This window comes from Marmota flaviventris, chromosome 7 (genome assembly GCF_047511675.1).
Source record: "Marmota flaviventris isolate mMarFla1 chromosome 7, mMarFla1.hap1, whole genome shotgun sequence".
NCBI classification, from domain to species: Eukaryota; Metazoa; Chordata; class Mammalia; order Rodentia; family Sciuridae; genus Marmota; species Marmota flaviventris.
The window spans coordinates 97,004,249-97,019,072 of NC_092504.1; the positions used below are offsets into that span (position 1 = coordinate 97,004,249).

Consider the following 14,824-nt stretch of genomic DNA (forward strand, 5'->3'; position numbering starts at 1 on the left):
CCCTTGTTCTTTAGATTAGGAAACATACCCAGAGAGTTTAAAGAGTAGTGAATAGCAGTAGAAGAAGAAAAAAATATTTTAAAATAACATTCACCTTTTTAGGTCCACACTTTCATATACCTTGAGGGTAAAGATTTTCTTAAGACACAGTCAAGTACCTTTGATTTCAATCTGCTGAAGATACGGTATATAACTCAGAAAAAAATGTAAGCCTTTGGTTATTTGGACACTCCCTCTCTTGCCTTCAGAGGTAATGCCAGTGGACAAAAGTTCACCTTAATAAACTCACTCTCTAGGCCCTGCAGCGTGAGACTGGGTCTGGGACTGGCTGACAGTAGTGGCTGGCCACATCAGATCTTAGTCCTACTCATTCTGGGAATCTGAATGTGAAAGCCCTGCCAGGACCTTGTTCATTGTGTGGACAAATGTGTTCCCTGAAGATCTGAATCTAACATAAAGGATTTGAGAGTTTGCTCTTCTTTTCTTTTTCTTTCTCCAGTGCTGGGGATTGATTAAGTCCAGGGTCTCAGGCGTGCTAGACAAGCACTCCAACACTGAGCTACATTCCCAGCCCTAAGGATTTGTACTTTGTGTGATGGGAACACAAGAAATCCTCAGCTTGGTGTCTCCTGATCACAGGGAGCCAATGCCGGAAGCCAATTCTTAAATGAGTAAGAAAAGGCCTATTTTTAGAAGGTGGCATCCTAGTTTCCATCCACCACTTTTCGTAGGCCACAGTAGTGACTCTGTGACTTCTGAGGACCTGCTGGGCTTAAGACTCATGGTGACTTCAGCACATTATCTTGTTTCCTGAGGCCTATTATTCTCAGAGGGGAAAGATTGGAACACTCCTCTGTCATGGGTTTGGCCTCTGGTTTCCAGCTTCGGTGGCTTGGCCTTCATCTGGCTGGGACAGATAAGGGGAATAGAATTAGCCGAATCTAACTTAAGGGCTTGAAGCCAGGGAGTGAGTACATATCCATCAACACAAGGGGCCTGAAGCAAGGGTTCAAATAGCAAATTCTTCACTGGATAATGAATACAACAGAGGAAAGGCAAGGAGAGGGTAACAATCATAGTTTTCCTGTAATAAAAAAAAATAGTAACTCTAGTAATAATAATGTACAGCAGATTTTATAGAATCTACTCTAGGAGCCACGATTATAAATCATTACAATCCCTAATGCATTAGTCACAAGGCTTCTTTAGTCAGAATAATGTATTTACAGGGAAGCTGAACGTTGTCCCCAATGCAGGGACAAGGTGCCTTTGCTTTGGAGCAGGCTCAGGTGATCTTCTTGCCTGGTGACTGCAGCAGTGTCTGAAAGGTCTAACCAGAATGCACTGCATTCACTTTGATCTCAAACTGCTTTGAAATCTGCCAGCATGCAGAATATGGACTTTTCCTACTGATTGGGAGAAGGTCCAGGAAGGAACAGATAGAATGATGAAAGGAATTGAAAATAGAGCATAAAGACAGAGTTTAAAAGAAGGGAGCTGACTTTGCTTAGAAAGAAGAGAAGGCAGAAAAATACCATTGGCTTTGAAAGCTGTGGAGTTCCCACTCACAATCATCCACTCATTCATTTATTCATTCACCCAAACACTCTGCATTGGACCAGGACCTGGCCGACAGAGATAAGGACAAAATTAGAGGTAATCCTAACAAAGCCCTAGCTTCAAAAATCTCCTCTCTATTCCCAGTGACCAAGGACTAAAGAAAAAAAAAAATCAAATGTAGATTTGGACAAGAGTTTAAAACAAGAGGAGTGAAGAGTTTGGAGACACTGAAATGCTTGCCAAGCTCAAGGTAAGCAGGTAATAAACAGCCCTCCTTGCCATTTCTGAGAATAAGTGCAGGTTAAATGGTGAAGTAACTTTCAGGGTGAACTGGGAGAATTTATACCAGGAAAAAAAGAAGAAGATTAGAGTTTCCACTTTGCAGATGAGAACGTTTTATTATAAACCTGGTGATGTTGGTATAAAGCAAAGCAACCATTTTGAGGTTTCCATTGTGGTTTTCATGTGTACTAGACACGGTATGATTCATATCAGGGTCTCTCCAGGCCACATAAATAGCAGAAAAGGAAGAAGCTAATGATGGCATCACCTCCCCGCACACAGAAATCAGCAGAAAGCCCACTGACAAGTTTACCAAGAAAACAAGTACTAAAAAGCTCATGGCAGTAGGCCTTAATTAACTTTAGAGTTCCTCTTGTGCTATAGCTTCTTGGAATTTCCCAGACTTTGATTTAACTGAGATTTATCACCATTGAGGCCAATGAAATTGTGATTCTATGTCACAGATACAGAAGTGGGCTTTTATTTACCTTCTTTAAATAATCTAGACACACAAGTTGGATAATTCCAGTACCAGGATGGTGTGTACTATAGTTTGCTTTTTCATCTTCAAATAATATTTCAAATATTTATGCTATGGTTTGGATATGGTTTGTCTGCCCTGAAACTTACGTTGAAATTTAATTATGATATGAAAGAATTTGTGTGTGTGTGTGTGTGTGTGTGTGTGTGTGTGTGTGTGGTGCTGGGGATTGAACCCAGGGCCTTATGCATGCAAGGCAAGCACTCTACCAATTGAGCTATATCCCCAGCCTCCCATTATGATATTAAGAGGTGGGACAAGATAGGATCTCTTAAAAGGTGATTAGGATTCTGCCCTCACGAATGTATTAACCCATTCTTATGATTAATGGACTAATGAATTAATGGGTTAATAGATTATCTCAAGAATAGGTTTGTTTATAAAAACTGATTTGGCTAGGCCTCTCAGCCTCTCTGACTCTCACCATGTGATGCTCTCTACTGTGTCATGACTTAGCATGAAGTTACTAGAGCCAAGTCAAAATTGACGCCATGTTCTTAGATTTTTAGAACCATACACTAAACATTTTTTTTTTTTTTTACAAATCATCCAGCCCCAGGCATTCAGTTATAGCAACAGAAAATGGACTTAGACAGCTTACCTGTCTCACTTCCAATCAAAGGCTGATTTGCAAAATGCTTGACAAAGTCCTTTAAAGATGAGTATTCATTAAAGCCGAATTTAAATGAATATCCAGTATATTCAACATGAAAGTGTTTGACAGAGTCTTTGGCTCTGAAAGGAAAAAAGAAGTGCTTAATGTTATTTAACAAATGAATATCTTTTTTGAAGGCAAGCATAGTCTTGGGTATTAGCATCACCGTTAACTTTTTTAATAACTGAATATACAGTTCTTAAAAATGCAATCATTGAGATCTTTGCCAGTTTTAAAGACCATCACTAATTGCTTTTGGCACTTTTTACTCTACTGAAAGACAAGAGACACTTCTCCCTACCTCTCTAGGTCTTACTGAAAGGCTTTGAAAATTAATCCTCTAAGGGACATGAGTTTAAGAAGAGCAGGGAATAGAGATGATAGAAATGGCACTTAACCTTGTCATCACTTTCTTTTCCGTCTTTGGTCTTCCTCTCTTCCTTGTCTGGGATCAGTCAGAATTCTGCTTCTGTCACTCAGTTATTTGAGCCCAGCCCTTTTCTTTTCTTGTCTGTTTCATTGCCTATTGAGTAAAATATCCAATTTCCTACATTTTTATTTTCTACTTCATTTTTGAAATGAGGTAGAACATTAAGTAATATATATCTCTCCCCACTTTAATTGATCCAATTCTATCTTTCTAGCTTCATCTCCCACTATTCCTCTCCATGGGGCCTATGCCCACACTCCAGCTTTAGTGTGCCTTGGGATCACCTGCAGGTGATCACCTGCAGGTTAAAACCAAGATCGCTGGGTCTCCCCCCAGTGATTTATTTGTAATTTTTCATGAAGATGAAATATATACATGCTATCTGTGCAGAAGAAGCTTATGATCTCATTGTTCAAATGAGACACACATAAGTGGAACGTTAATATTCTTTGATCCAATAATTCCACATGTGTTTTGAGATTTGGGGAGGATCCATTCAATAAAGCATCAGCAGCCTAACCATCTGATGAACTTTTAACGTGGTTGACAATCAGAATCTTGCTGCCACCTGAGTGGAATTCCATTTTTGGTTTCATAATTTTCCCATCCATGTTATTTAGAAAATTTATAAGCAAAATGTGACAAGGTAGCATGAGAAGTATTAATGATCGTGCTTTTTTCTGTTTGACTCTCTAATGAGTCTGTTGTGCTCTGCCTATGCTCCCATCCGCTTCAAGTAGACCTCAGATTCACTATTGGGGAATGAAAGTTGTGACAGGAAGCCTGATAAGATGGCCTCAATGCCAAGCCCCTAGAACACAGACATCTTGTTCCAATTTATCCAATCAAAAGCTACTCTAGATGTGATTACGAAGGACCTTTGCAGGTCATTAAGTTCTCAAAGTAGTTGACCTTAAGATGGGAAGATTACCTGGGTAACCCTTACTAATCTCATGATCTCTGTAAAATGAATTATTTTCTCTGTTCATAAAAGAAGAAACCAGAGAGATGTGCCTTGGCTGGACTGGAAGACAGCAATAACCTTGCTGTGAACAGCCCACGATGGCCATATGGCATGGAACTGTGGCAGCCTCGAGGAGTTGACATTGGTCTCTGGTTGACAGTTAAAAGGAAAATGGGAACAAAGACATGAATGAGAAAGAAGGAGGGAAGGAGGAAACGAGGAGCCGCATCCTCATCCAACACCTTTATAGCTACCTGGCTATAAAGGACTCTGAACTTCTGGAGAATCCCACCACACTGTTTCTGAACTTCTAAAGTACAGGAATTGTGAGAGATCCGTTTATTTTGTTTTAAGCCATTAAGTATTTTGGAAATTCATTTGTAGCATAGAAAACAAATACAGAAGCCTTAAGCCTAGAGAGCAGATAAGCAAATATGTTAATCATGGGCTTTTAAGCGCATAAATAACTTGTCATTAGTTATTTAGGGAAATATTTTTGTGACCAGTCATGTCCCCCTATCAGAGAGAGAGATTAAACACAAGAAACAAGAACAAACAGGAGCTATGACTGAACTAGACACAAAGGAGGATTCAACAGCAGAAGTGAGTACAGACACTGCTACTGAGTTAGGAACAAGGAGGCATGGGCCATGTAGATAGAGCAGGAGAGAAACAAAACCTTCCCATGCTGGATTAGCTTGGAGGACTTCACTGTGAAGGGAACCTGTGACTTTCTTCCAAGGGTGCATGGCGCTGCCATCAGACAGTCACACAAACTCTTGGGCAGTTTGAGATCAGGGGTGAGTGGATGAGGGAAATTTGTGGGGACCTCACATTCTAGTCTAACCTATGGAGATATGGAAACCTGCCCAAGAGCCCAAGAAGGACTTGCTGTATGTCAGCAGAAACAAGTGTAGAGGCTGATGGGAACCAGCCACCCCTCCTGATTACCACGAGCTGGGTCAGCCTCTTTGATCTGGGAAGCCAGCCAGGAAGAAGAAGGTGGGGAAGAGACATCCTGAAAGGACTGAACCATTTGGGGAAAATGGAGCCTCAAGAAAGAAAGTGAGCCCATTTGTAGGAAACATTTTAAAGTTGCATATTGCCCACTTGAGTTTGTGGCTATGGACATTGTATAGTCACAAATTCTGATTTTCCAGGGGAAGCAAGAAATAGTGAAAAGGACACTAGGCCTGGACTCAGGGATTTCGATTGTGGTGCTCTTTCTGTCATTGATTTATTGGATGCCAGACACTCGACCATTTTGGGTTTCTTGTTCTTCACCAGCCACGTGAGAGGTTGAGATTAAATAATTTCCAAAGTCTCCTCCAGCTCTGACATCCTTTTCCTGCCAGATGAAGCAGGATTTTCTTTTTTTCAATTGTCTCACCATTCAGAGTTTGCAATCTCACCTGGTGGCCCAAAAGGAATCAGGGAATTTTGTTATTTGGCAATTTGAGTGACAAGAAAGCCATCAAATGACAGATGGGACCACGCCAAACTCAAGAGTCCTTAAGCACCCTACCTCACGGAGAGAGAGTACAGTCCAGTCTGCTCATTGCTGTCTCTCAGAAGGTAGCTACCATCCCATCCATTGGAGAGAAGAAGAGCCTCAGCTGCATGACGTGAGAGGTTGCCATGATACCACCTAGAAAAAAGAAAACAGCACTTTCACTCAGAAAACCAAAGGATGACTTCTTCACTGGGCTTCCCTCTCAAGATTCCTTACCAATATGCTTCCCATCATAGGTAGGCCAGAGACCAAGCTCTCAGCCCAATCAGAACAAGGCTGAAGCAGGGAACAGAGAGTTGGCTTAAAGCAGCGTGCTATGGGTTGAATTGTGTTCTAAAGATTCACATATTGAAACCCTAACCTCCAGTACTTCAGAATACAAAATTATTTGGAGATAAGTATTAATCTAGTTAAAATGAGGACATTAAAGGGAGCCTTAACCCAATGTGACTGGTGTCCTCTTATAGAAAGAGAAACTTAGGAGATAGCTTCATGGGCTTCAGAAGGAACAATCCTATTGTCACTCTGGTTTTAAATTTCTCCAGAAATGTGAGATGAAAGTCTAGTGTTGGGTAAACCGTTGAGTTTGTGGTATTTCATAAGGAAGTCTTATCAAAATAATAGAGAGTGTTGATTTAAGAATAGAAATTTTTAAAAAGTCCAATCCAAAACAGCCATAAAAATAGACTTTGACTAATTTTCTTTCTTTATTTTGGTCTCTGCCTCTTACTCTCTCTTTTGTCAAGTATGAAACTGTTTCATGGAAAAGCCACTAAGCTATTGAACTATAGTCCACTGTCTTGAGTGAAATGAAGCCAGTTGTAAAGAATTCTGGTGTTTTATAGTGAGTGCAGGCTCATCAAATATTGTGTCATACTGACAAATACCTGAAGAGATGGGAAAGTCCCAAGGAGATTCACATTCATATACCTCTCTCTCTGTGTGTGTGTGTGTGTGTTTTAACTGATCTTTGTATTTTAGAAATGGTAACATATATCTATGATAAAAGAAAAAAATCCAAATAATTCAAAACAAGGCATGGTGAAAATAAAATCTTTTTTTTTTTTCAGTCTTAAGATGCAGTCCCCCTGTTTCTTTCTCCAGAAGATACAAATGCTAATCATTTTCCTGGGTTTCCTACTACGATGTATTCTATGCCTCTAGTTGGCATTCAGATCTGTCCCCCCACTCCTAACTCTATGGGAATAAGGCCATTCTAGGACACTGCTGGACATTTTGTTCTTTTCTCCTAATGTTCTACTAATGACGGGACTTTCTCATGATTTTTTAAGGACATTGTAATGAAAGTCCAGTGTGGCAATTGAAATTGTGGCTCCTGAAATCTCATTGCCCAGGTCCCAAGCCAGGTAATATCTATTACTGGCAGCAAGATCTTGGGCATGTTACTTTACCAATATGAGCCTCAGTTTCCTCATGTCCAAAGTAGGATAACTAATAGTTGGAACTCTTAGGCCAATTGTGAGAACTGCACATGTCCACACAGGTGGAGTGACTGAGACAAGCAAACAGCAAGACTCAGAAGGTTAGTTACTGTCATAAAGCCATTGAAAATCACAAAGTCATAACTTGCAATGAACCCTCTGTGATACGATTTTATTTTTGTTCAAATATATTTTTTTATTCCTCTCCATTTAATCCAGATAACAGATAGTTGAAGATAACTGAGGCAAAGGACCCACAATCCAAGGCAGTGAAGAAGAGATGGACAATTAGACGGGTCATGTCAACATGATGAGCTAAGTGCTATTGAAGAGGTGTGTAGAGCATGCAAGAACTTTCTTCTGGCAGTGAGGGACCTTGTCATGAGCCACACAGGCTATGATGTTCCTGTGGCATGAAATTTTAGCATTAGTGATAAAGAATAAAGTACATCTGTGGAAGGAAGTTTCTACATAGATGTTCAAGATATCTGTTTCTTAAACCTACATTTCCTAATACATGTTTCTTTAGCCTATTTCCTCTTTTGGACAGAGGTGCTTTTATTCAGTTTAAGAAATGTATTTGTTAGCTGATAGCAATGGCATTTATAAGAAAACCCACTGAGTAGTTTTCCCAGAGAAATCTCACTCATTGAACTGATTCCCAGACAAGTTCAAATCTGTTCACTATAAAATGCTTTCAAAGCACAGCTGGAAGGATTACAAGGGAAGCTATAACAAGCTTCAAGTTCAACTAAAACCAAAATGATAATCCTTCTTGGTACATAAAATCTCTGCAAGGTCAAAAGTTTTTTAAAGTATATTTTGCCAATAATTAACCTCAGAATGAACATTTCACCATAAGATTTAATTGAAGCCAGTAGATTACTTATTTGAAATAACATTGATTCACAAAATTTTAAAACATAAAAGATTTGCACATTTCGTTGAATTTTTTTCTTTTCTCTTTGTGTGTGTGTGTTGTGGGTTGTGTGTGTGTGTGTGTGTGTGTGTTGTGGGTTGTGTGTTTGTGTGTTTGTGCTGCTGAAGATTGAAGACTGAACCCAGGGAGGCTCTATCACTGAGCTGTACCCCCAGTGCTTTTTATGTTTTGAGACAGGGTGTTGCTAAATTTTTGAGTCTTGTCTTGAATTTGTGATCCTCCTTCCTCAGCCTCCCAAGGTGCTGGGATTATAGGTGTGTATCACCGCTCTGTCTTTTCAATAGCATCTGTAGTCTGTGTTTAAAGCATGAACAGAAATCTAATATTAATTTTAGCCTGATGACAATTTTTACTAAGAATTTTTGTGATAATCGTTTAATTATATACCATAAATCCATAAGAAACACTTGAGTATAAAGCAAAAGACACCTTGGAAAATCCTTACAGCGTTAATTTCCAGGTGGCAGCTTTGCTTGAATCAATGTTGTCATCTTGGTTTCATGGACTCTGGAGCCTGGGCAACCTAATATGGATCTTTCCAGGAAGCTGAATACACATGGCCATATTGATGATGCAATGAGGATTCTCATTCCCCAAACAGCTCTACCTCTAAGGTCTCAACTTCCCCTTTTAGTGGAGTGATATATTCCCTTCTGAGAACACTTTGATGAACACATCTGCCAGAGAAGTGGATATGGACCTAAATAACACAGTGTGTCCTTTTAAGAAATATATTTACCTTTGGTAATGATGGTTTGAGTCTATGTGCATAAAGAACTAAAAGTTACAAATAAAGTTAAATTTGTAGTGTTCCCATAATGAACCTTCTGTATCTTTGAATTGCTTCACATCTGTGCAAATCCTTGTGCAAAGTATTGTGCTAGGCAGATAAGGGTGCAAAAATGAAAAAGCCCAGACAGAGCTTCAAGAAACCATTAATTTAGTCAGTAGGAAAAGAAAAGTACTTTGCAAACTATATGCAAGAAGGAATAAAATACCCAAGGGATGTCCTAGGAAGAAAAATCAAAACCATGTTCCTTGAATGAGCTGACAATAAAGTAGGCTTTGAAAAGTATTAAGTGATTTTTGAAGTATTGCTTTTTTTCTGATTATAAAGAAATATAGTAAAAATTAAAATGTATACATGGAAAGAAGAGAAAATTAAAACCTTTCATAGAAGGGGAAATACAAATTGAAATAAAATTTCACTACTAATCGAGTCAATGTAAATTAAAACTGCAATATGATATTTTTCTTTATCCACCAGATATCTAAAAGAGAAGGATTAGACAGTACTAAATATTAGAGAAATTTGGGGGGTAATAGATATTATCATCCATTATTAGTAAGTGTATAGTTGGGAGGAGAATTTTGCATATCTCCCATAACTGAACCTCAGGTAGAGATGCTACTTCTAGTGTCCACTTAATGAAACACATGTAAACAGGAGAAAATATGAGCAAAGGTGTTTACTGAAAAATTGTGTGTGAAAGTAAAATTTGGGGGACAGACAAATACCACAAACAACACAAATCCGAGAAAAAGAACTTAATTTTCATGAATTAACTTGTACAAAACATTATTTTCAGTTTCACAGTGTGATATTGGTATGAAGTTTTTAGGATTGTTGGTAACTTGAGGAACATTTATCAGGTTGCTTTCATAGGTGAGTTGTGAAGATCTAGAGCATTTTTATTTATTTATTTATTTTTAGTTGTCGATGGACCATTTATTTATTTATTTACTTACTTACTTATTTACATGCAGTGCTGAGAATCAAACCTACTGCCTCACATATGCTAGGCAAGCACTCTACCACTGAGCCACAACCCCAGCCCAGTTCTAGAGCATTTTATGACTATGTACAGTTTCCAATCTCTTCTCTTCTTTCATTATTATTATTATTATTATTATTATTATTATTATTATTTGTACTAGGGATTGAACCCAAGGGCACTTAACCACTGAGCCACAGCCCCACAACTTTTTATCTTTTATTCTGAGACAGGATCTCTCTAAATTGCTGAGGTTCTTGCTAAGTTGCTGAGGCTGGCTTTGAATTTGTGATCCTACTGCCTCAGCCTCCAAAGCAGTTGGGATTACAAGTGTGCACCATCACACTCAGCAGTTTCTGGTCTTAAATATTGTGAATTGGCATCTACTATCCACATCACTGGAGTCTGCACAAGTGAGAGGACCCAAAGCTGGAGCTTCACTGGCTTCACTGTAAACTTGCTTCTGATGACTACAAAAATCACATTTCTATCTCTTATATTATTACTATTGTTGTTGTTATTGCTGTTACTGGAAATTGAACCTGCCTTATCACTGAGCTACATCCCCAGCCCTTTCTATTTTTTATTTTGAGAGAGAGTCTTGCTAAGTATCTTGCTAAACTGCCCAGGCTGGTCTGACACTTGCAATTCCCCTCCAAGTAGCTGGGATTACAGGCATGTACCATGGCACCTGGCTTGTTTCTATTTTCTTTTTTAACCAAACAATTAAAAATGTTTAACTTAGTAAATGAAAATCATATATAATTCCTCATTACAGAAAAAATTACAACCATCAGCTTAGTCTATATTCTTTTCAATTTTTGTAGTGTTTGGATAATTTTTGAAACCCTACAGACTTTTATTTAATCTTTACCTACATATTTCTAATGATGGGGGATTCAGTACTTATAGAGGAAAGATTAGCCATTCTTGCATGATTGAGGGACAGAAAACTTTTGCCTCCGTTGAATTGCCACCCCTGATGTACAGCTTTCAAGACGGTCCCAGAGCTACTTCTTGGAGTTACATAGATGAGAGAACTTTGAATGTATCTTTTTCTCTTTTCCATCATCTTCATCTACTCTTTTTATGACAGACTTTCAGTTCATTTATCATCCAGGGACCTTATTATCCAAAGACCCATTTCCTCTGAATATCTTCCGTATTTTAAATTTCTATCTTAAAGATAAGTGCTGGCATTCAAAACAGAGAAGGTTAGCATCTCTCTTGTTCTTGCTGCTGGTCACACATAAAAAGCCTGAGATTGCATTACATTAGTTTCTTCACAACTGCATGGTGTGACTGATTCATGCTGAACCTACTGTTAATTAAAACTCCCAAGTAGGTTCTTTTCCTCTACTGGTTTTAGAAGGGCGATGTTTTTAGAGTTAAATCAATGACAAACCAATTTACTACTGGGAAATACCAAGTAAAAAGTATGCTACCTTAGACCACAAATGTATAGCGTGTCAGTGAGAATCTCACCCACGCCTTTGCCTCAAGTCTTTTCTCAGCTAGTCCATCAGCTCCAATCAATTTTAATTTAAAAACTATGTGATTTCACCCAAGTAGCTTCCTCCATATCTTCATCTGTTAAGGCAACTACTAGTAAGGCCTACAAAGAAAACCTTATTTTCACACATGCAACACTGTGTTCTTTTTTTATTAATTAATGTATTTATTTTAATTGAAGTTGGACACAATACCTTTATTTTATTTATTTTTATGTGGTACTGAGAATCGAACCCAGTGCCTCACATGTGCTAGACGAGTGCTCTACTGCTGAGCCACAACCCCAGCCCCAACACTGTGTTCTTATTTTTATAAACTTTTTACATGACTTTTTAACTTTTTCAGATAAGAAAAAACTATGAGCTTTATAAATTATACCATATATTATGAATATGCCAGACATTGTCCTAGGTGCTTTATGTATACATTGGGAAAAAAGGTTCATTTTTCTGAACCTTAAAAATTATTTTTGTCTCACTTTCCCTGAAGAAGTAAAAAGAGCAAGAAATTACTATTTATAACAATCTATTAAAAACAATGTGTTATATTCTTCTTTTCTCCCCCAAGGCCTACACATTTTCACAATTTGTCTCAAGGTTAAGAGTCCACAGAACAGAGACTAATCAAGCTTCAAAAGAATATTACTACTGGGTTTATAAAATTATTAAAACTAGCAGTTGACTTTGAAGGAAATAGTGGTATTATCCCTTCCATGATACAGCAACAAATTAGGAAACACCCACCCACTAAAGAATTTTCATAGTTGCCTCTTGGTAAGGTACAGGAAATAAACTGAACCACAGAGCAAGCCCGCAGACTAGATCCAGAAAGCTGGTCCTCCATGTAGACTTCTCTGCTTTCATTCCAGTGCCTCCTTGTGCTAGAACCTTCTGGAAAATTGCTCCAGCATGTTGAAAGCTTCAATGTTTTTTTATCCCATTTGATTTTTCAAAAGTAATTTTTATTAGTTCTTTTTAGTTGTATATAATATTAGGGTTCATTCGGACCCACTATATAAAATGTATTTTATATCAGTCCCTACATTGACCAACACATATATCTCACAAATATACACACACGGAGTAGCAGGAAACAACACTGATCCTTCCATATGCAACTTACTTGAATACTTTCATGTCTATTCATTTTGAATAAATATCATTGTGACTCACTAAACTCACTCTAAGACCTCAAAGAGGTTGCACTCAGTATTTGTTTTTGTTTGGCACGTGGTGTTTGAAAAGCCCTGCAAAGCATTGCGACTCAAAGTGTGGACTGACCCCATCGACATCATCTGGGATCTTGCTAGAAACACACATCAGGTCCTACTCTCAACCTGCTGAGGTCCAGGTGATTGTTATGCAGTTTAGAGTTGGAGAAGTACAGATGTGAAGGATTCTTGGCCCTAAAAACTTCAGTTCACTTCAATAAACTTGATAGTTCAGTGTTTGTACCTGGAGAGAGGGGCAAGACAAAGTACTAACTGGTTTTTGGTACTCATCAAAAGGAAAAGGAAAGGATCTTCAGGTGAGCATAGTCAGAAATTGCCAAATAGCTCCCATTTCAGTGATATGGACAGTAAATGGTATGGGAGGGGAGCTCATGGAGGGCTGGAATGACCAGGGTAAACTTCAAGAAGGAAGAAGATCAGGAACCAGGGCTTGAAGGTTGGATATTTAATTGATTAGTAAGAAAAAAAGGACATTCTAAGAGGAAGGATGGCATGAGCAAAGACATGGGGGTTCATGTATGCACTGTATATTGAGGCAACAGAATGCCTAGTTGAAACAGCGAGTCCATGTTGGGGACTCAATGCAAGACAATGCTGCAAGAACTGGTGGGCCAGAAAGCTTGCAATTTAAAATATGAGCCACGCCTCCATTTATAAATTGCATTTCTTGGGCTGGGGTTGTGGCTCAAGTGGTACAGAGCTCGCCTAGCATGTATGAGGCACTGGATTTGTTCCTCATCACCACATAAAAATAAAATAAAGATATTGGGTCCACCTAAAACTAAAAAATAAATATTTTTAAAAATTGCATTTCTTTCTTTTTTTTTTTAAGGTGTAGACAGATTTATTTAGGAAGGTAGATACATATTCAAGGGAGAGTGGGCTGTCCCAAGATTGAGAAGCAGCCTAGATTGTGCATCTTTGATGATAAAACTTCTTAGTAAGCTGTGTCTACAGATTATTCACAGATTTAATGATATATTCTTCCTCTTCCTGACAAAAAGAAGTGAAATAGAACCAAGACTCTGTCCCAAGAGAGCTGCAAAGAGGATTTACATTTCAATCCAAGGCGAGAAGAGAAACTTCTGATCGCTAGAAGGCCCGGAACCAACGAAAGAACTCATCTTTAGAGAAATTTCTCTAGTCTTCATTTTCAAAATTATTCTCACTTTTGAATGACACTGACACACCCTTTGAATTCTCTAGACCAAAAACTAATAGAGGCATCATTCCCTTCTCTAAATCCATGGCTGGCATAGCTAATTGATTTGTCTCCTGTTTTTGCTGAAGCTATAGCTGAGTCTCACAGTCCTGAGCACAACAGTGATAGAAGACAAGATGAGCCTATCAGGCTCTCCCTCTCCAGGCAATCTTTACTTGGCTAATAAAACCTCAGCATTTGAGTTATTCCATGGGATTTTCTGGGTGCTGTTTTATTTACCTTCTTTTTTTTTTTTATAGAGTTGGTGCTGGACACTTTGACTTTGTGAAAGATAAAGCTCCTGATCCTCTGTGCAAGAGAAATCCTGAGTTTAGGATAAGGAACTGTTTTATTTAGCTCAAGAGCTTTTGGTCCTATGATTGGTCTCATAGTTAGGTATATCCAGGACAAGATGGTATTGTCTTTGTAAGCATGTGAAGTCACATGTTCACAGGTGTGAGCTTATCTTTCCACTGATCAGAGTGATGGACCCTGTTTAAGCAGAGAGAACCAAGGATCAGGAAAGTTTTCTAATAAGGCTGCATTCAGGCATAGTGTGATGTGGGACAATCTTTTCAGAAGGGATGTTTCTGTGATGGACTCAGCACAGTGGTGCCTTTCTAGATCACTATTGTAAATGCCCACATTTACAAATGCTACTAGCAGAGCTAAATGGTGAGGCCATCTGTCCCTGGCTTTAGAAAACAGACTTGAGCGATGACAAAAGCCAACTATGTTAGCCATCAGCTAAAGGCAGGTCCCAAGTTTTCTGGTGGGA

General features: G+C 38.6%; 1 protein-coding gene across 1 annotated transcript in view; it reads right to left on the reverse strand.

The window, feature by feature from the left end:
- Positions 1 to 14,824, reverse strand: part of Dapp1 (dual adaptor of phosphotyrosine and 3-phosphoinositides 1) — a 50,279-nt gene that overhangs the window by 26,515 nt on the left and 8,940 nt on the right. The window contains exons 2-3 of the mRNA XM_027935376.2: positions 5,958 to 6,080; positions 2,985 to 3,118 (exon numbers count right to left, since the gene is read on the reverse strand). Of these exons, the coding sequence (XP_027791177.1) occupies positions 2,985 to 3,118; positions 5,958 to 6,080 (257 nt within the window). The remainder of the gene's footprint in view (positions 1 to 2,984; positions 3,119 to 5,957; positions 6,081 to 14,824) is intronic.